Source organism: Nannospalax galili, unplaced genomic scaffold (genome assembly GCF_000622305.1).
Source record: "Nannospalax galili isolate Female #2095 unplaced genomic scaffold, S.galili_v1.0 scaffold1181, whole genome shotgun sequence".
NCBI lineage: Eukaryota > Metazoa > Chordata > Mammalia > Rodentia > Spalacidae > Nannospalax > Nannospalax galili.
In genome coordinates this window covers 2,099,331-2,121,177 of record NW_008345687.1, presented here as the reverse complement: position 1 = coordinate 2,121,177, position 21,847 = coordinate 2,099,331, and the positions used below count along the sequence as shown (strand labels likewise).

Sequence of the window (21,847 nt, the reverse complement as noted above, 5' to 3'; positions counted from 1 at the left end):
ATTTCCTTCTGATTTTAAGGTTATAGGAGTAATAAATACCCTTTGTGGACTTTATGAAAATGTGAAAGATGAGAAAGACGTTATCGTTAACACACTCTGACTCCACCATGTCGTTCAGTCTCTTTTCTGTTCATCAGTGAAGAGCAATATATTTGTACTTGTAGGATAAAATTTACTATGCTGTTTTCATCAACAGTGTAGCAAAAGTAGCTTCCTGTGTCATTTAAGAATATCTCTCTAAAGCTGGGTGTGGTTGCACATGGCTTTAGTCTGGAGGCCAAGATCACAAGTGGATCTTTGTGAGATGGAAGCCAGCTTTGTCTACCACTAGTATCAGTCTGCGTAATTTGTGGAAAGGTTAATATTAAGAGGAGAACCATCATCGAGTGTGCACTATGTCAGATACTGTGCTTAACATCCTTATCAAGCCCTGCATTATCCCACAAGTTAGGTGATATTTACTATCCCTCATTTTTCAGAGAATAAAGCTAAATCTTGGGTATGTTCAAAAACTGGCCCAAGACTGATTATCATGTGGTTCAGTCGAAAGAAGGCAGTAGGTCTTACTCATCTGTGATTGGAATATCTGGACTATATTTCACAAATTTTCTCATGACTTGAAACCCATACTTTTTATTTATTATAAATAACAATGTATTCAATAATTTTACATAAATTTTGTGCATTTGAATTAAATATTTAGCATAGAATTTTAGAAGTATAATTGCTATTTTAAAGCCAGTCTGGGCATGGTGCACATGCTTTAATCTCAGCACAGAAGGCAGAGATAGGCAGATCTCTGTGAGTTTGAGACGCTGCTATGTAGCCTAGTCTACATAGCAGATTCCAGGCTAGCCAGGACTACATAGTGAGACCCTGTCTCAAAACAACAAAAACAACAAAAACAACAAATTATACAAATATACAGAACGTATTTTATTTGAATTTCCATTCCACCAAAAGTATATTTTTGGTGTAACATGATTATCTTATTCAGTCTTTGAATTTGATTTCTTACATGTAAATTTTAATTTTGTTTTGAAAAAAAACACAAAGAATTTTTGTCCTCGTTGTACCAAGAACTGTACATTTTATTTTAAGTGTTAAACGTGGCATTACAGGGTAATTAGGGAGATTTGCAGCAGTTCTTAGAAATCAGATATCTGAAGCAGCAGACTTTGCCCAAAAGTTTTATTTGTGAAGAAGAGAATGGAAATTAATTACTTGGGGCATTTTGCCAAGCTTATCTTGGCATTAAAGTTTGTCATAATGATGCTTACTATTGAAGTGCTTGAATGTTTGCTTTTTGTTTAACACAGTGACCATCATACCATTTCTCTTGTGACTTTTGTTTCACTCAATTCCACCTTCCCTTGATTAGGTCTGCCTCTTTTGGTTCAAAGAACGATTGCAAGGACGATTGTACTTCAAGAAATCGTGGGGAAAGGTCGATTTGGGGAAGTGTGGCATGGAAGATGGTGTGGAGAAGATGTGGCTGTGAAAATCTTCTCCTCCAGAGATGAAAGATCTTGGTTTCGTGAGGCAGAAATTTATCAGACGGTGATGCTGCGACATGAGAACATTCTTGGCTTCATCGCCGCTGACAATAAAGGTGAGCGCAGTCTAACTGAGACCAGCAAGGGAAGATTTCACATCAGTGGTCACATGGGAATCATCTTTCTTTCAACAAAATACCCAGAAATCCAATTTTTGTGTTGAGAAGAGATTTTTTTTCTTTCCCACAAATAGATGTCCATAATGAAGCAGTGAAGGGGGCAAGTGACTGGAATGTACCAGGTTGATGTTTAAAGTATTAGATGACTGGTGCTGGGTAAGACCCAGCCAGCAAAGCAGGGCCCTCAGCTGGAGGCCCATTCTAGGAAACCCTGCCAGCCTAGGCATCACCACTGGGTAATGGAAAGATCTAGGGGCATTTTAGAAGGTGGAGGAGCATTTGGGTGTGTGGGGCAGTGGAGTATCGTTAGAAATTTTGAACAGTAGCTGTTTATCAACTGAGTTGGAAATATTTTGCTATTTTAATAACCTGGGCAGACATACTTATGAATGTTAGCATTACATCTGTGTGATAGGCTTTGTCTGCAGGGCTCAAATTTTCAGCAATGTTGCTTCTAGATTGTGGTAGAGTGGGATAAGCAAGGTTTTATTGGTGAAATTTACCATTACTGTTACTTTGAATATGACTTAAATTTGAAGTTTAATATTGAGAAGCAAAAAATTGTTTTTATTTAGTCCCCCGGAGCAAAACAGAGCATCACCCTTTTGATATTTAAAATCTTGGTGGGCATGGTAGCATACGCCTTTAATTCCAGCACTTGGGAGGCAACGGGAGACAGACCTCTGTGAGGTTGAGGCCAGCCTGGTCTACATAGCAAGTTCCAGGCCAGCTGGGGCTACCAAGGAGACCCTGCCTCAAAAAATAAATCATTACTCTTAAAATATTGTATATATGCCAGGGTAATTAAGGCTGGATATAAAGTTTGTGGATTATCTATTCTTTTTTTCTTCTATGAAGCTGTTATTCATTTTACTGCTTGACATAGGGAAATATAGACAAAAGTGAGCAAAACTCAGTCCAGTTAGGTTTTAAATTATAACTTTAATCAGACCTATGAAGAACAGTATAGAATCACAATTGTTACCTCATCCAAAAAGGTTAAGATAAGCCATCTGTAGATTGTAGTCTTCCACCATTGCCTGTGAAAATTAGAAACCTATGTTTGTTTGATCTAATAAAAACTTGAACATGGGAGTATTTGTTATTAAGTGGATGGCAAGAAGAGGCTCAGCAATTTATCACGTTTTGACCGTATTTATGTTTCCTAGTTCTGATTTTCAAGGAAGGAAAGAGTAAAGCCAAGATGAGCTAAGAGGAAAAGTTCTTCCCAAGTTCTCAGTGACACATACTTTGAAACCTCATTCAGATTTTTGAAAATGAGACATCTTGTTTCACCATTAAAAACTTATTTTTCCCTTGCTAATCTTGAACTATTTACTGCAATGCCATCAATGCAGTAGCAACTAGTTATATGTCTCATCTTATGTACTAGTTTAATCACAGTGCTTAATGGTTTATAAACTTGTATGTGCAAGAGTCATCCTTGTTTCCTTTAGTTTAATGGGTTTCTGTCGCATCCTTGCTTATCAGCCACTTTGTGCCTGATGCTAAGTGGTCTCTAATATCTTCACAATTCTTTATTTGTGTACCATATTCAGTTTTACTTTTAAACCAACTTTCTGATGGAGACATTGCTATGAGAGAGAGCATAGTAAGCCACAGGTTTCAGTCAGGAAGAGTCTAAGGGTGAGTTTAGTACGTGGGAAGGTCATTAGTGACATTTACCTTATTGTACTAGCTTTTGTATTTCAAGAAGTTTTATTTATCACTATCTGGATGTGGAGGTGAAATAGTTGGATAACAAGCAGCTCCTGAACATGCAGCACCTGTCAGGAAGGACCTTTGCAATTGTTCTCTGTAGAAATATTTTCTAGAGAATCAAAACTTGTTGGAATTGGCCATATTATTAGAGACACTTCATTTAGAAAGTTAAAACTAATTTGTCAGGATCCTAATATATGGAGAAGTGTTAGGCAAATTCCTCTTCTGCTAGAAGTCTTTTTAAAAATGTTGGATTGTTTTGATTAAATGAAATGTTTCATTTGAGGACATTTGGCTCTTTATATAAATATTTGGAGAAACTGTTTTGTTCCGTTTTGTTGTTTTCTGAGACAGGATCTCACTCTGTAGACCGCTGCAGTTGGGTTGGCTTCCATCTCATAGTAATTCCCCTGCCTCTGCCTGGGGTTAAAGGCATGAGCCACCATCCTTCTCCTATAACCTCCTATAACCTCCTATTTTTAAAGGCAGACATCATGGGCATTGTTAGGGTGTTAGAGCCCTTAGGGTGGTAATAATAGTTTGGGTAAATTTGTTGTTTTGCTGGTCTTTATTGATATCTTTCTTTTAAAAAATATTTTATTTATTACTTTTATTTTATGTGTAAGTTTATTACCTGCATGTAGGTAGGTGCACCCGTGTTATACAGTGCTGGTGGAGGTCAGAAGAGGGTGTTGGATCCCCTGGAAATGGAGTTATAGATGGTTGTTAGCTGCCATGTGGGTACTAGGAATTGAACCCAGGTTCTCTACAAGAGCAACCATGCTCTTAACTCCTAGCCATCTCTCTGTTCCCATGTATGATCTTTCTTAAAAGCTTTGCTTATGTACAGCTTTGCTTATGCACATTAAGTTTTGCTTAATGTACAGCTCCACACCGAGGTCAAATGTGCCTCTCAGCAGTTTCTCCCACAATGCATCTCTCAGTAGTTTCTGCTATTCTGTAACAGAGGGAGCAGGAAAAGAACCATTCAACTGTTAGAACAACTACTTTACAACTTCCTGTTTTGATGGAAGAATCCACCATACAATATCTTCAACAGCTCACTGAGAACTTTTTTCCCTTCTGACTTGGGCTCTAAGCACCCCTCCTGAAGGAATTGACTTTGCTTTGCCAAAAGTACAGATTAACTTTAAATACTGACACTGGTAAGAGTTCTTCCCTTCTTTCTCAACATCTTCAACAACAAATTATGTTTTCCTGTCAGATAATGGAACTTGGACTCAACTTTGGCTTGTATCTGAGTACCATGAACAGGGCTCCTTATATGACTATTTGAATAGAAACATAGTGACTGTGGCTGGAATGGTCAAGCTGGCACTTTCAATAGCTAGTGGTCTGGCTCACCTTCACATGGAGATTGTCGGTACACAAGGTATGTATCTCCTTTCAGAAAGCTGATCTTATACTTTGTTTTGATTCTTTACAATTTTCAAATATAAAAGAACACTAAAGGAACTTTATTTAAGTTGGTTTTTGTCATAATATGAACCGCTTTCTCATATACCTGACTGTGCATGTTATGTTGTCCATGATAGATTTTTATTTCTAGTGGCTCCATCTTTGTCATTAGCCCCTATACCTGGAAATTTTGCTTTAGTGGCAAAGGCTGTATAATCAGAGACTGTAAATGATTTAAATACTTGTTTTAATAAGTAAAAACTAGTGGAAAAGATGTCATGAAAGAATATTTGACGCTTGTCTGTAATACCAGCACTTGGGAATCTGAGGCAGGAGGATTGTCCATACGTTTGAGGCCAGCCTGGGTTACGAAGTAAATTCCAGGCCTGCCAGAAACTGTCACAAAAAAATAAAGAAAATAATATTTGAATATCATACCTGAAGGCCAAATAATATCCATTGCCTTGTCAATTTATTGACCCAGTACGAAGTTGACTCCAGAAAAGTCATCAGTCTAAATGGGCAAATAGCTTCTTGATCCCTTTATAAGCTTAATATTTTGAAAACCCAGAAATTTTTTGTATATGTAGGTTATATTTATTAATATGCATTACATTAAAATTTCTCATTGAGAAATTTTAAAAATATTTGTTTACTTAACGTAAATATAATTAATTAATTAATATGAATAATCATATCCAAATGTTTGATCACTTTTTTAATGCAAAAACCTAGGTAGTGAAAATAGTGGTTGTTCTAATTGATTCTGTTGCTGTGATAAATCCCATGACCAAAGCAACTTGAGGACGAAAGGGTTTGTTTCAGCTTACACTTCCAGATCACAGTCCAACACTGAGGGAGGTCAAGGCGAGTGCTCAGGCAGGGGCTGAAGCAGAGACTGTGGAGGAGCGCTGCTTCCTGGTGTGCTGCCCCTGGCTTCCTCAGCTACCTTTCTTACACAGGACAGACCCACCTCCCAGGGGTGGCACTGCCCACAGTGGGATGGGCCCTTCTATTTAGTCAACAATCAGGACTTCTCCACAGACATGGCCACAGGCCAATTTGGTCTGGAAAATCCCTCAACTGAGACTTCCTCTTCTCAGGTGACTCTGGCTCATGTCAAGTTGATAATAAAAACTAACCAGAACATTTTTGAAAATCTCTATAATATCTGACTTATTGTCTTAATTTTATTACATGCTCTTCATTCTATTTGTCCAAGTATGTGGTTTTGGTTGAAGTAAGCACAGAAAAGGTGGTGTGACACAGATGTGCAGATATAAAATAGTTTTGAGGGCCCTCATGGATCTTTGGTTCTCATTTGGGAGCCACTGGTCTAGGGTAGCAAAATTTTGAAACTTGTTTCATTAGACAATATTTGCCCTATTGTCACGCATACATAGTGATTATAATCTTCTCATTTATTGAGAAAACTATTAGTACCTTTCCGCTGTCCCTCGGTGTGCTGTACCTTGGAGTTATGTGACGAACAAGACAAGTCACTGTCCTCATTTAGCTTAAAGTTTGTCTAGGAGACAGTCTGGTTCTCCAAAGAAAACAGGGTACTCTACTGGAGAAGTGCTTGGAGTGCACTCAGTGGAGAACCGTCTCAGGAGGTGACATCTGAGCCAAGTCTTCTAAGTGATTCACTAGGAGAGACTCAGCCTTCAGTAACAAAAAGATAAATATGCTTTTCTCATTTTTTGTAGGCAAACCTGCTATTGCTCATCGAGATATAAAGTCAAAGAACATCTTAGTGAAAAAGTGTGACACTTGTGCCATAGCAGATTTAGGGTTGGCTGTGAAGCATGATTCAGTCACAAATACCATAGACATACCTCAGAATCCTAAAGTGGGAACCAAGAGGTAAGGTGACTTATACTGGAAGTGTCCTAAAATTTATATGACTGACCCCAAAGCATGAGTCTCTATGATGTAAGTGTATATAGGTTCAAATGGGAAGATGTTAGGCCCAAGAAAGCAAGAAGTTTATCTGAGACACCGAAAAGCCAGTGGGCCCAGTGATTATAAAGTGGGAGAGTTGGCATTTTTACCCATGTGCAGTAGCCATTTGGGTGCAGAGTCAGTGGAGGGTACTAGTGGGAGAGACAGTGTCATGCTATTTTAATGTGGCATGATATTTTAATTGTCTGGATGCCTTTTTCTGCAGATAAGAAAAGCTCCCAGCAATGTATAGGAAGTTAGTCTAAAGCCTTTGTGCCTCATCAGCAAACTAAAACTCAGGGCATGGTGTACAGGCTCAGGTTCTAAGCAACACATGCAAAATCAGTGCATTGGAATAGGTAGTTTAGGGACTCTGTCATAAATCCATTTATGTGATGTCATATTCCCTTAACATTTACCTATATGATATGGAAATGTATTACCTCTAGCTGCACTTATTCTTAAGTCTCCCAAAGTGATGGATAGTAAGGTAATATGAGTTTGGAAATAATTCCCACTTTGGGGAACAGAACATAATAATAAAGTTAAGAGCAAGCATGTTGTCTGTGGAACACAACCCATGAATAGGACAAGCTCATTAGTCATGGGACTTCAGGTGTGTTTCTTGCTCTGAACAGCAGGTGGCTGCTCTGCCACTCTACTTCCCTTTCCATTATGTGCTACTTACTTGTAATTCCAAAGCTCTTGACCTTGAAATAACAACAATCAAAATATTTTCCTGGAGGTGTTAAAGCCCTTGAGAGCAGAGAATGTCTAAGCTGGTAAAGCTGGCCTCTAAGCCAGTTGAGTTTTCAGGACAGTGCCTGCAAGTCCTTGCTGTCTGCTGCAGACATTAATGAGGTCACAGAGACTGTCAAGAGTGGCATATTCATACTGGGCAGCCCTCAGGGACCTCTCTTCTTTTCCTGTAAATGACAGATGGCCTTAACCTGCCTATCTATCTCACATCCGGGACCTTCAGGGAAGGCTTGGGTGCTGGTTTCTGTTGGAAGACCTAACATTTTGAAAAGAACTCAAAGGGTGTTGCATCTTTACTTTAGTAGACTGGGAAATCTACCAGCTCTCCACAGATCAGCTGGGCTCAGCCAGCTTCCAGGGTCTGGAGGACTTCTTCCACTAGGTTTTATTCGAGCGAGGCTATACTTTTCTTGGCACAATATATAGTGAAATTCTTCATTCTGAGAAGGTATCTGTGGACTGCTGCCTAGCTGTGTATTGGAGACTTGGGCCCACCATGACGAGTGAAGTCCACTGTTTGTCATAAGGGTACTTTCTGTAGTGACAAACTCTTGAGATGTTGAGTTCTATTTCTGATGTTAAGTGCTTTGCTCATCAAATTTCCCTTCAATTTATATTTTCTAAGTACAAGGCTCCTAGTGCACCTGTTATAATTCCAAAATATATGGCCTTTAGTTTTATTTAAAATGTTTTTAAAATGATGGTTCAGTCAATAACTTTGCTATTTAATTTTACTCTATTATGTACCTGAGATGCACCTTTGAAATTGATGTAAACTGTCTTAATTTCTACTTTGTATGAAGATTTATTAAGATGGTATTTTACTGGATTGATTTAAAGTCACACACCGAGTCTGAACGTGCATATTTTTGCAGGTATATGGCTCCTGAAATGCTTGATGATACGATGAACTTCAGCATCTTTGAGTCCTTCAAGCGAGCTGACATCTATTCTGTGGGTCTGGTTTATTGGGAAATAGCCCGGAGGTGTTCAGTTGGAGGTAGAAGTTTGGAAATGTCCTTCACCTTTCCTTGGTGCTCTGAATGCAAAATGTGATTTTCTATATTGTTTTCCCTTAGTGTACTGAATTGTTTCTAAATATTCAAGAGAATTTTTTCAGTGATTTTTTTTTGCAGTGGCAAGAGTAAAACACCAGTAGACACAATGGAATTTTTATATTTTGAGTTCCACTTAGATGCAGGTGGAAGTGATGATCATTCAGACGCCCGTAACGATTATTTTGAGGCATTTGAAAATGATCTGATTTGAGTTTTTAAGGAGTGAACTGTACCCCTACTTCTATTCCCAAAGAAGTGAATGACTTTGGAAGGCCACAGGACTTAAAGCCTTCTGTTGATTAGGCCTTTCCTGTTCTCTTACCTGTGTAAAGAGTATGTGGAGGGATAAAGTGGAGAGGGAGGTAAGCAACAGCTAACCTCCTACCTCTGCAGTTTAGGAGAGGAAGAAAGCAGGTGCATGAGGTCTTCCAATGGAGTCTAGTGAAATTGTTGTATCAATGGAGAAAAAGTTAAATGTTAATATAAAGCAATTAAAAATTTTTATTATTTTTATTTTGTATGTGTATGAGTGTGTTAACTGCATGTATGTAAGTACGCCTGCGTCATACAATGCTCACAGAGGTCAGAAGAGGGAGTCGGATCCCCTGGAACTGGAGTTACAGATGACTATTAGCCACCATGTGGGTGCTGGGATTCGAACCTAGGTCCTCTTCAAGAGTAGCCAGTGCTCTTAATGACTGAACCACCTCTCCAGCCCCCAAGTATAAAGCAATTTTTTAAAGTGAGACACACATAAGATGAAGACTTTGTTTAGAAACTCCTTGAATGTCAGGTTTTAGGCAACTTGCTTCATCTCAATTTCTTTACCTTTAAAATGATGAAACCAATCCTTAGACTTTGAGAGTTGAATGAATTCATCACGTCAAGTATTCCTGAGCACATTCATGGTACTCTGGGCCTCAGTTTTCTCACTGCAAACTAGGGATAGTACCATTTTTGGTCCATGGTTTGGGAAGGTAATTAGTTATAACGTATAAAGGGCTCAGAACAATGTTTAGAGGGCATATTAAGACTTTTAGCATTTTTGGTAAAAATTTCATATTTCATAAGATATTATAAGGAATTTCTGGGAATTCAAGTAATATTCTAATAACTATAGTAAGCTTTGTGCATTTGAGTCTAACGGCATTTATGCTGAACTGTCCATTTTCAGCTATTCTGACCACTTTCAGAACACTCTTAGTAGTAGTTCTAAGATCTGAATGTGAGAAATGAAACTTTTAAAGGTTGCATAAAGTTTTTTATTCATTTATTTATGGAAGTGCATGTGTAGGATCTCTCTCACTCTCTCTCTCTCTGTGTATGGGTACAGTGCAGTCCATGGTACAATCTGTTTTGAAAACTTTATTTGATAGAGAAATATGCTTTATTCACAGAGTAATGATGTTATGCTACAAACATTGCAATTAGAAAAATTCAGTACCATTTTTGAATCGTATAATGGCATTTTCTGAAAACAAAAATTCCCAACATTTTTGGAGATGATGTTTTATTTTTATAATCATAAAATTATATAAATCATGAAATATTTTATGCATTATATAACTAATTGCATATATTATATATTTATAATATAAATGTCATATTACATAAGTATTCAACTGAGTGATTTAAACTTAATCCTTAGTTTTATTTTATTCTATTACTATTTATTTTTCTTAATATTTTCTATTGAGTTTTTGTGCATTTTATATAATAGGTCTTATTCAAATTTAGACTCCCTCCCCCATCCATACCCCCCTATACCTCCCATACACCAGATTTCATACATTGTGTCATGTATATTAAGTCCTGTCCAGTCAAGCATTTGTACCCAGGTGTCCCTTGTCCCTTGGTCCAAGTTCATCCACTAGAGTCTAGTCAGCCTGCCTAGAGTCACTCCCTTAAAGAATATCTACTCTCCTTCATCCCACAGTAATCAGTTGCCAGTAGGTCCTTGGCTAGGGTTGGGGCCTGCTGCCCATTTCTCCAGTTCTATGCTGGGTTTTTGTCTGATATATACATATATATATGTATATATATTATCCTTATTAATTATTATACAGAGAAATTTAGTATGCAAATTTCTTACAGGAATTGTTGAGGAGTATCAGCTGCCTTATTATGACATGGTGCCTTCAGATCCCTCCATAGAAGAGATGAGGAAGGTGGTTTGTGATCAGAAGTTCCGACCAAGTATCCCAAACCAGTGGCAAAGCTGTGAAGTAAGGCTTTTACCTTCCTCCTCCTACTGCTCCTGCTGCTTTTCCTGCTCCTGCTCCTCCTCCTTCTCCTGTTTTTAGGAGGCACCTTTTAGTTTTACCTCATTATAGGGACAGCTGTATAGACTTGCCTTTTTGCCCTGTTTTCTCCTTTCCTGTTCCTCAACCCCTTTTTTCGTGTAAGGCAAGTCTTTGCATTTTTATCTTTTGTGTAGTTATTTTACCCGTATGTTTATTTGTGAAGGAGACTTTGAGACCATTATAATTGAAAAAAATTAAATTTTTCTAATATTAGTCATTTTAATCACATGAAAATATAAATTGGTAAAGTTTAAAATATAATAGTAAAATGAAAACTAGTGAGTAAAAAGTTTGAGAAGTAGGACATTTCCAATACCTTTTGGGATTTCTTCACCTTGCTGAATGGTTAACATTATAATTAATTATTATTTCCTTATTATTGCATTGATTTTCTGTATATTTTTGCCATGAGTATATTTGTACACATAGCCTAAAAGATGTCATTTTTTTTGTATATGTATGAAAATGATGAGTTAAATTTATTATAGATATTTTCAAGTTTTCACTATATATGCATATGTGAAATTCATCTATGTGGATATAGCAGAATTTTTTGTCCATTCATGTATTGGTTCTCATACTTGACTTATAGCTTGTTTTACTAAAAATGAGCTTGCTATATGTATTAGTTACTTTTGTTGTTGCTGTGACAAAATATCTGACAAATGCAACTTAAGGAGGGGATGGATTATTTCAGTGCACAGTTTGAAGGTACAGTCCATCGTGGTGGGGAAGGCATGACAGCAGGAACATGTGAAAACTGGTCACATGGTAGCCTGAGTCAGGAAGCAGAGTGAGAAGCATGGTGGTGCTGAGCTTGCTTTCTCCTTTCTGTTTGGCCCAGGACCCCAGCCAGTGCCACCTACATTTAGAGTACATCTTATCTCTTGACTTGAACCTTTCTGGAAACAACCTGATCAACACTTCCAAAAGTATGTTTCTAACATGGTTGTAAATTCCATCAAGCTACAATTAAGATTATCCATCACAGGTATTGGAGGGATGGCTTAGCAGTTAGGAGAACTTGCTGCTCTTCCACAGGACCAAGTTTGGTTCCAAGCACCCACATTGGGTGGCTGGCAACTGCTTGTAAATCTAGCTCCAGGAGATCTGACACCCTCTTTTTAGCCTTTCTGGGCACTGTTGGGCATGTGCACATAAATACATGCACACATACATATACCCACATAAAAATAGAAGATAGATCTTAAAAAAAATATCCTGGACTGGATACATGGCTCAACAGTAAGAACACTTGCTGCTCTTGCAGAAGACCAAAGTTCAGTTCCCAGAACCCACATTAGGTGACGCACAACTGCCTGTAACTCCAAATCCAGAAGGGTCTGATGCCTCTGGCTTCCATGGACACCTGTACTCACATGCATATAATAAGATGTAGATAGACACACATACACATTATTAAATATAACAAAAAGTCATAAAGAAATATCCATCACAGTATATAAGTATATATGTTGGAAAAGTTTCTAAGGAATATTGCTTCTTTTGATAGAAGATAGTCATAACTCCAAACAGTGAGAGTTCTAGAACGAACCTCATGTTCCTTCCTTACTGTAGGTTTAGGGTCTCTCATATAATGTTACCTGAAACTGGTAGTAGGTACCTTTGCTCTCCTTAATTTTTTTTTCACTATTGAGTATGACTGCTACATGTTTTTTAGGTTAAATAAAAACTGGCTTCCTTTTAATAAAAATCTGCCCCATCTTCTGTCTTCTTTTTCTAATTAGGTTTAAGGACTTCTCTGTCTTTGGTGTTCTACAGTTTCTCTATCTCATGGGCAGTCTTTTTTATTTGTTTTTGTTGTTGTTGTTTCATGTTTTTTGACACAAGGTCCCAGGATGGCCTCAAACTTTTTTTGTGTTTATTTTTTAAATGCTTATTTATTTAATATTTTTTCTTTGAGAATTTCATAATGTATATTTTGATCATATACATCCTTATCTCCTCCCTTTAACTCCTCCCAGGCTCCCAGAGCCACCCTCACCTCCCTACTGCCCAACATTGTGTCTTCTTCTTTAAAAAGTGAAGAGCCCATTGACTCCAATTTGTGCTGTCCGTGTACTTCTGGGTGTGGGGCCATGCACTGGAGCATGGTCGACCTTCCAGGAGCCACACTTAAAGAAAACCATCTTTCTCTCCTCCAGAAGTCATAGCTCCACAGTTAATGGTGGCAGCCTGTGGACCCCTCCTCTTCATGCCAGAATGTTAAGTGGCTTGATCTGTACAGGTCTTGTGTAGGCAACCACAGCTGTTGTGAGTTTGTGAATGCAGTGGTCCTGGTCCTGTCATGTCCAGAAGGCATGGCTTTGCTCTGATCCTCCCTGACTTCTGGCTCTTAGAATCTTTCCGCCCCATCTTCCCTGAGCCGTGAGGAATGATCTTCCTGCTTCAACTTCTGAGTGCTGTGATTACAGGTGCACCACCATACCTGGCTTTCTTGGTTAGCCTTGTTTGGACCTCAGACTGTTCTAATGCTTATGATTTGTGACATTCCTCCATTCTGGTAGATTCTGTGATGTTATCTCCTCAGATAATTATTTCATGGCTCCATTTCTATTTTTGGAAACTCATTGGCTGTATGCTAACTTTCAGATTCTACTTTGCTTTACTGATATTTTCAATATTGGTGTCTTTATACTTTATCTCTTAGATTTATTTTCCAGTTTCTTTATTTTTCCTTCAGATGTGTCTAATATGCCGTTTAGCTCATCCACTAGGTTTTTAAAATTATTTTTGATATATAGGTAGTTTGAATTTTATTTCTTTTTTAATGCATTGAATTTTATTTCTTTTTAATGCATATTTTATATTATTAAGTTATAACATTGATTCTACTGACTATTGTTTCAAGTGACTCTTGCTTATTGGCATCTTGTTTTCGTGTGTGTGTGTGTGTGTGTGTGTGTGTATGTGTATGTGTGCGCAGATTTTCATAATGAGCTCAGGTTTACTGCAAAATTTAGAACTGCAGGCTTGATTTTTTTTTCCTTCACCCAAAGTCAAACAATTTCCCCTACAAACTTTCTTTTGGGACTGATTCATATTTATTTATTTGTATTAATTTCTTTATATGTGAATTGGATTGCAGGCGTGTGCCATGACCTGCTAGTGGAGGTCAAAGAACACCCTGCCGAGAGTGAGTTCTCTCACATGTGGGCCCCAGGATAAAATTTAGATGGTCAGGCTTGGCAGCAAGTGCCTTTACCTGCTGAGCCATCCTGCAGTCTCAAGATTCCAGACTGAATTCAGGGCTTTTTCAGCACAGCTTTCGTGATGTCTTAGGCTGGCTTTCCTGTGTTTCACCTGTGGCTCCTCATTCTGAGGTTCTAGATCCGTGGATGCCACTGGAGTGGCCACTGATTTGGTGACTCCCTGGATCTTGGGTTTCATGCATTCACATTCACTTCTTCTCTAAGTATTTATCTTCTTCAACAGTTCATTTACGCTGACTTAAAATTCATAGTTTCAGTAATTTGCTTGGATCATTATGGTCATAATTTATATTATGTAGTTATAGATGGTAAAAACTGCAAATCATAGTATTCAGCTTGATGAGCTTTTTCATGTATATGCATGTCTGATGAAGTGTAACAGGGAATTTACAACTTTTTTCACATCGCTCAATGCCTTTCATGCCTCTTTTTACTTGTTTATTGTTTGACCTAGGGTCTCAAGTGGCTGGACTGACCTTGAATTCCTGACCCTCCTGCTTCTGCCTTCCAAAAGTACTGGGATTATAGGCTTGCATCACAGCCCTCAGCTGTCATACCCCTTAGAGGTTTTTAAAAGATAGCCATTGTACTACATCCCAGAAACCAATGGGTTTCATTAAGTCAGTCTCTACAAGGCTAATTATTTGTATCTTGGTAGGATTTTCAAGAAGTTTGGCCCAGTTTTAATTTTGCTATTGTTTCTCAACAAAGCATCACCCTCTGGATTTTGTTTCTTCTATACTGTTTTTGTGTATCTCAAACCTTTGTGTCTTTCTCTCTCTTGAAGGCACTCCGGGTCATGGGGAGAATAATGCGTGAGTGCTGGTATGCCAATGGGGCAGCTCGACTCACTGCCCTCCGTGTTAAGAAGACCATCTCTCAGCTTTGTGTCAAGGAAGACTGCAAAGCCTGAGAAGGATAGCCAAGTCATGAAGAAATCTCTCACACCTTCCATCCCATCACCCCTTTGTGTAAATATTTTGCTTTGCTTTGTTTTGTTTTAGTTCTACCTCAATGATAATTCACTACAGTATTTAAAGTGCCCTGAAGGCAACATGAAAAGTTAACTCTAAAGTTAAACATGGGCAGGACTTGACTTTCTCCAGTCTCCATGTTGTCTTTAATTTTATTTTCAAAGGTGACAAAGTGCATTTTTCCCCAATTTAATGAGAAAGATATTATAAATATAAAATAAGCTACATTAGATTTTTTTGTTTTACTTGAACCAATAGCATATGAGTGAGATAAACATATTAAAGATGTGAACTACAGTATATTTAATAGTGAAACATAACTTTACAAATTAGCTGGACACTTTAAAAATAAATATTTCCCAGAATTTTAATATATAAAGCCTGGAAAGATGGAGCTAGTAAGTGGAATATGAAAGCAAGATCTGAGTCTCTATTGGTGGCTCCCCTCTGTTCCCCTAGTCTTCATAACCCACTACAACAGCAGTTCCTAAGATGAATAGTTGGAAAGTCATTAAAGTTGTTGTTTCTAATTTTGAAAAAAAGCTGCCTGATGTCTTGAAACATTGAGAAAAGCTCCAGAGTGGCAGAAGTAATGTCAGACTTGGCAATCAGTCCAAATCTTGTGACAACCACCACTTTCCCTTGAATTCCTATAGTGCTTTTCTTTCTATGCAGAAACATCTTCAATTATGATACTTTTAATTTAGTCCTTTAAAAAGTGTATTGAGTCATTTTGTAAAATCGTAATGGACCTTCAAAAAATCTTAGAACCATATCTATTCATATAGTAATAGTTATCCCATTTGTTAAGAAGATGTTTTCTGAACACTGCCAAAGATTAATCCATCATAAATATACATTGTCAGAAGATGTATGTCTTAAGATGTAATTAAGGGGTATTTATTTAGAAAGAAAAAAACTGAAAGGGAAGAGGAAATAAGGAAACAGTTTTAGGAAATTTGAGAAAACTCCAAAAAAGTTTAACAATTAACCCATGCAGAGTACCACAGCAATCAGCTGATACCCCCTGCCGTTTTTAGAGGAACCAAGGGTAAAGAGTTTTGGTAGCTTTGCTTCTACTCTCCTATCGGTGAATATTTAATAAGACACCAAGCATTTCCTTCAAATACACTGTACTGCTTTGGTGAGGGAGATTTAACATGGTATCTTTTATTCTTACAAAACAATATTTCTCAAACTTCGTTCCTTAGAACATTCTTTTGCCTAGATGTTTCCAGAAAAAAGTGCTCTTTGTAGCGTCTTGGAGAGTGACACTGCACATTAACGTATCATGGTCAGCAGTAAAGACATGCTACCTGAATATTTTTAAGGCCAAATATTTAACCCCAGAGGAGACCTTTTAAGGTAGGAGAAAATTTTACTATATAGCATTTAGGTATTCCACAAAGCACAACTTGGGGAATAATTTTCTGAAGGACGTACCTATTTATTTTCCACATAGAATACAACTTGGTGAATATATTTCATTTTACTAGGGAAATATATTACTGAATCCATCTTCATGTGATTGAGTTAAGAAAGACAAAAAAGCCTGACAGCTGTGGGGCTTGCACACACTTTTCTTCTCATTTATGTATTCATCCACTTTTAATGACAGCACCCCATATCTTGCTTGCCACAATATTGGGTGCAAGAGAGAATAAAAAGAGAGATAGGTCCTGCCCTCAGGGATTTTAAAGTCTAATTTGGGAGTGGGAAAATGCACTGCATTTGAGGGAAAGAAAGTAAATTGACAGATAAAATACACAGTGGAATGTCTTGAGTTCTGTATGACAATGGGTTTCTAGAATAGGTCTGAAAATCACTTCCAAATTGCAAAATATTTAGAAAGTATCTTTATTTAGATGGTACAGTCTAAATATATCTTCAGTTTCAAAAAGCACCCATATGAATGGACTTTTTAAAAAGTGCTACGTGGAAGGGTAATCTTGCTTGGGTTTGTTACCTTATTTCACACATTGTTTCTGCATGTAGGAGAGTGAAGGTATTTACTTACATGGTTGTACTCGAATCTCCAATAAACAAAAATAATATGTCCCATTTTATTTACCAATGTTTGGTGAATATACTTACTGAATTTTTAAGAGAGGATGTCTTAACGTCTTTATTTTGTTACTATGTTTTATAATTTATTGGGGTATCTAAAGATAATTTATATTTTATTGGTTTAGCAGCCACTGTGGAAAAATCTATACATTGGCACATTTTGAGATGTTTTGCTTGTTCTGCTGTTTAACTGTAATTCCTAAGTGAATAATCTTATATTTGAATTGCTAAATACATTTTTACAAAAGGACAGAGCAACAAAAATATAAGGAAAACAATAAAAGTTGAAGTTGTTCCTTAACTCTCAATATGACTATACATAGAAACTGCTCACTTATAAAAAAAATAAAGATTAGTGCATCAGGCAAATTTACTGTAAATACCTTGCTGTTAAATTTTATATTACTTTTAAAAATGGAATCTCATGCAATATTTGTTTCTTTTAAATTTTGTTATGAGCAAAAAAATATTCTTAGGCTATGTGTGGAGTGTCAGTATTCCTTTGCTCTTTCGAATATCTTGGCTTTGGGGTGTAATATAAAGCTCGAGGGAATGCTATTGTGAATTTTCAGTACTGTATGAAGCAATGACAGGATTTATGCACAGCATCACTCCCTGAAAATATGAGAAGCATTATTTGTTGTCAATATTTGAGCATGAATTTGTTGCTTTATAAGTTATGGGTTTAAGTTTGTAATCAGTGCCAACTCGTTGTATGCATTCTTCCATGTCTAAAATATTTGGCATGTCACATCAAGAATTTTAAATTTATGTTCTGCCTTGAGAGTTAAGTGAAATATGACTGCCATGCTCTATTTTAGGCATCACACTTGCTTTTCATCTTTATACTTTCAATTAACTTTGCATTTTAAATTTCCATAATTGTATGAAAATAGTAACCTGGTTGCAATGTCTGAAGCATTCAAAATCAGCTTTAACTTTAAAATGAAAAACCTACAGCACATTCATTGGGTGAGAAGTTCCATGATGTCTTCTTGTCTCTGGTACTTCTACAATTGCAAATGATTAGACAATGGGAAATCCCACTGCCCTGGGATTTTGCTACCATGTGTCTTATTGGGGCAGAACAAACTCAGGGCTATCTTGGAATCTAAGCAAGAGTCCCAGGAACTACTTGGCACACTGTCTGAAAGCAGGGAGGGGGGCATCTGCCATCCTACAAGGATCAATGCACAATTTCACATTACTTGGGAATAGTTTCTGATTGATTACTGAAAATAAATATGAAATTCTATTTGGCTAAAATAAATTTATTTAAGATGTGGAAACTTTCATTTCCCATCAAGAAGTTAGGTAATAATAGCAAATAAATCCTAAGTTGTTAGGTGAAGCCTTCAATAACTATTTCTAAAATAACATCACAAATCAACATTATAAGCTACTTAGAAATGTTTATTATTGGTATCTTAAAGTGGTGTCATTGTATTGTTTGAAGATATTTTATCCTTTGTGGAACACAACATTGCTGTGTCTGGCAACACTTGTCCTAGCTCCACATGCTGATATTTTCTTTGATTTTATTCACTATTATAGACTGTAATTTATTTGAGGGCTTTTTGTTTTGTACAAGGATCTTTAAAATAAGAAAAATTCTGGAATGAAACACACTCATTAAAAATTTAATAATAAGTACAGTTTCTAGAATATAGGCAGTTTTCCAAAGAATTTTAATGCAAAACTTTCAGATGCTTGACTTTCTTTTTGCCCTGTAGTTTTTCTTTATTTTTTTACCTACTTCAGAAAATTAATGTTTTTTAACCATCTTCCAACTTATAGTTAGTTCTTAATTATTTTAAAACATAACTAATATTTAACTTAATCATTGTGGAATTTTATCTTTCTAAGGAATGTTTTAGTGATATAAATTATTTCAGATATGTCACAGTGAAAAATGAAAACCAGAATTTAAATGCTAGATTATGAGACTTTATAACATGATTTCAATATTTACTAGATTAAGAAACTGAAGATCAGAAATTATATGACTACTAATTGTTGCAGAATCCAGTGGTGACACCTACCATGCAGCCTGACCAAAAACTTTTGAAAATTAAAAACCGAACCAATGTGTATCTCAACCTGCCATGTATGTGCACTACCATAACATGCCATTCAATGCTGAGGATCAAATCCAACTTTTCTGTGCATTTCTACTGAAATAATTTGCTTGGGCTGAGCTCAGTAAGAAAATGAAAATAGGCAAAGCAAGGGTTGTAAAATGTTGTCATGTTAGATAGATAAACCCTAGAGTGCTGATAAAACTGACAAACACAATTAAGAATGATGAGTGTATAGCTGTTCTTGGTGCTTGCTGGGATGCAGCTCAGTGGTGGAGTGCTTACCTAGCATTTTCAAGACTTTAGGTTCAATCCTCAGTACTGAAAAGAGAAAGGAAGGAAGGGAAGATCAAAAAGGAAAGGAAAGGAAAAGAAGAGAAAAGATAAAGGGATAGGAAGGGAAAGTTTTTAATGCAAGTAACGACTTGAGAAATCTCCAGACCCTTCTCCTGCTCCCTTTTCTGTATAGATTGGTCTTATGCATTGGAGTGGGATAAAAGATGGTTTGGTGCATCTATGTTTAGTGTCATATCGTCTGATCTTTCTCTCACTTTTGTCTTCAACATTAATTTTCTTCCAATGAACTAAGAATCCTTCAAAATTTACTGAGCTCTGACTTACTCATAGCTCCTGTCTTTCTTTGTGTTCCAGCCCTGTCCAGACTGTTACACACTGAGTTTCTTAACAAGATTTTAATTCCCCACCCGTGTATAAGAGGTTTTGCTTCATAAGTTCACCAGTAATTATTCTCTTGGCACTAGAAAGAGGACTTTGTCAATGGCAGAAATGACTTTCTATTACACTTTAGAAAGACTGTCTGGCTTGCTAAATTCCACTTGATTAAGTCAGTTACTTGAAAAGAGAGTGAAATACAGGGCCCACTATGTTACTGTTCAAGCTATTTCTGTTTTTATTTCTTCTCCATCTTTTTAAATTAAGCCATTGTGTTAGATATATCATATTATGCTGAAATTAGACAGCCATCTTCACTTTAAAATTTATTAGTAATGGCCAGGATTCTTCTCTAATAAGTTACAGATGAATACAATATTACAGATGAATACAACGTTTGAGAGAATATGGGTCCCATCTCATCCTAATTTTAATACTGTCAGAGAGAAACATATCTTCTGATGCTCCATTCATGTTATGCTAGAAGAAGTTTTTTCTTCCTGGACCTAACAATTTTAATTAGAAGATTTTTACTCTAGGTTTTCAGAATCTATTATTAATAAAATCACTAAGAACCTAAGTGTAGCAGGAAATTAACCTCCTAAATGCAGTGCCCCATTCAGTTGTGCTCCACACAAACACTCACAGCTGGGGAGCGGGCAGCTGAGGACAGAAGTAAAAAATGCAGCTGGAGCCCAGTGTGGTGGCACATGCCTTTAATCCCAGCACTCGGGAGGTAGAGGCAGGAAGATCTCTGTGAGTTCAAGGCCAGCCTGGTCTACATAGTGAGTTCCAGGAAAGCTGGGGCTACAGGGAGACCCTGTCTCAAAAAAGACCCCCCCCCAAAATGCAGTTAGCTCTTTTCTCTAGATATAATTTTATAATTTTCAGAAAAGGACACTATGTGTTTCTATATCCACATAAAAATGGCCTCCCCTTTTCATCATTAGGAAATGAGAGCTAAAGTTCAAAATAATTCTTGACATCTGCAAATTAACACAGAACTTAGAATAAATACTTGGACTTTTCAGCTCAGCATTCCCAAGAGAACAAGTGAGGTTGTATCCTGTTGATAAATTCTTTTTTCAAACAAGAAAATCTGAACAAGTCACATGGACCTTGATTTCCATATGTCCACTGAGTTTTCATTCTATGGATGAAGCTATTCTATTCTTTGGCTTTGGCTTTACCTGTAATGGGAGAGTAGCATGTCAGGCTCTAAGAAAGTCAAGCATAGACAGAGATTTACCAGTATTTCCAGATTTTCATCAGCTAAGTATAAGTAACTAGCAATTTTAAAGATCCAGTACTTTTCTTCTCTTTATATCAAATGAGGGTATTTGAGCAAAATATTAGACTAGTTCATTTCTGCAATGACTGTTGTCAAGCTCGTGTGCTCTCCTGACCCAACTGGATAAGATTAGTCAAACTTGATTGGTGTTTCAGACTTTAAAATGCCCTAGAAACAGAAAATTAGATTCAAAAAGGCATTTTGGATTAACTTTCAAAGCACTAATACTAATTATACTTTTCTTCTGGTAGTGTGACTCTTCTTATACCTAAGAACATATTACAAATGTCAAAACTATTGCATTTTGACATTGCGAAAACATGCCTTGAACTCTTGAACTACTGTGAAAAGAATCTGTTGTAAAGACTTCTTTTGTAAGCTAGATGATAGTCTTAGGTATGCAAAAAGATGCTGCCTTCAACAGACAGGCTCAAATGAATGTATATAGGGACTGTGGAAAATAAAAGTTTAAAAATGAGAACTGGGCAATAAATTATATCAAAAATGTGAAGGTGGGAATTGTAGTACATAGCTGTGATTTAATTGTTGATGTGAATAGAATTCCAAAGAGACATGAATGGTATTCAGATGTCTCACTAATTTCTAGTCTGTGAAAATATGCAGTTTATAGTAATATATACTTATACCATTT

At 36.8% G+C, this 21,847-nt stretch overlaps 1 protein-coding gene across 1 annotated transcript in view; it reads left to right on the top strand.

Moving 5' to 3' along the window:
- Positions 1–18,897, top strand: part of Acvr1c (activin A receptor type 1C) — a 47,123-nt gene extending 28,226 nt beyond the window's left edge. The window contains exons 3-8 of the mRNA XM_029567650.1: positions 1,382–1,612; positions 4,623–4,790; positions 6,526–6,682; positions 8,395–8,519; positions 10,672–10,802; positions 14,901–18,897. Of these exons, the coding sequence (XP_029423510.1) occupies positions 1,382–1,612; positions 4,623–4,790; positions 6,526–6,682; positions 8,395–8,519; positions 10,672–10,802; positions 14,901–15,026 (938 nt within the window). The 3' untranslated portion in view covers positions 15,027–18,897. The remainder of the gene's footprint in view (positions 1–1,381; positions 1,613–4,622; positions 4,791–6,525; positions 6,683–8,394; positions 8,520–10,671; positions 10,803–14,900) is intronic.
- The last annotated feature ends 2,950 nt before the right edge of the window (positions 18,898–21,847 follow it).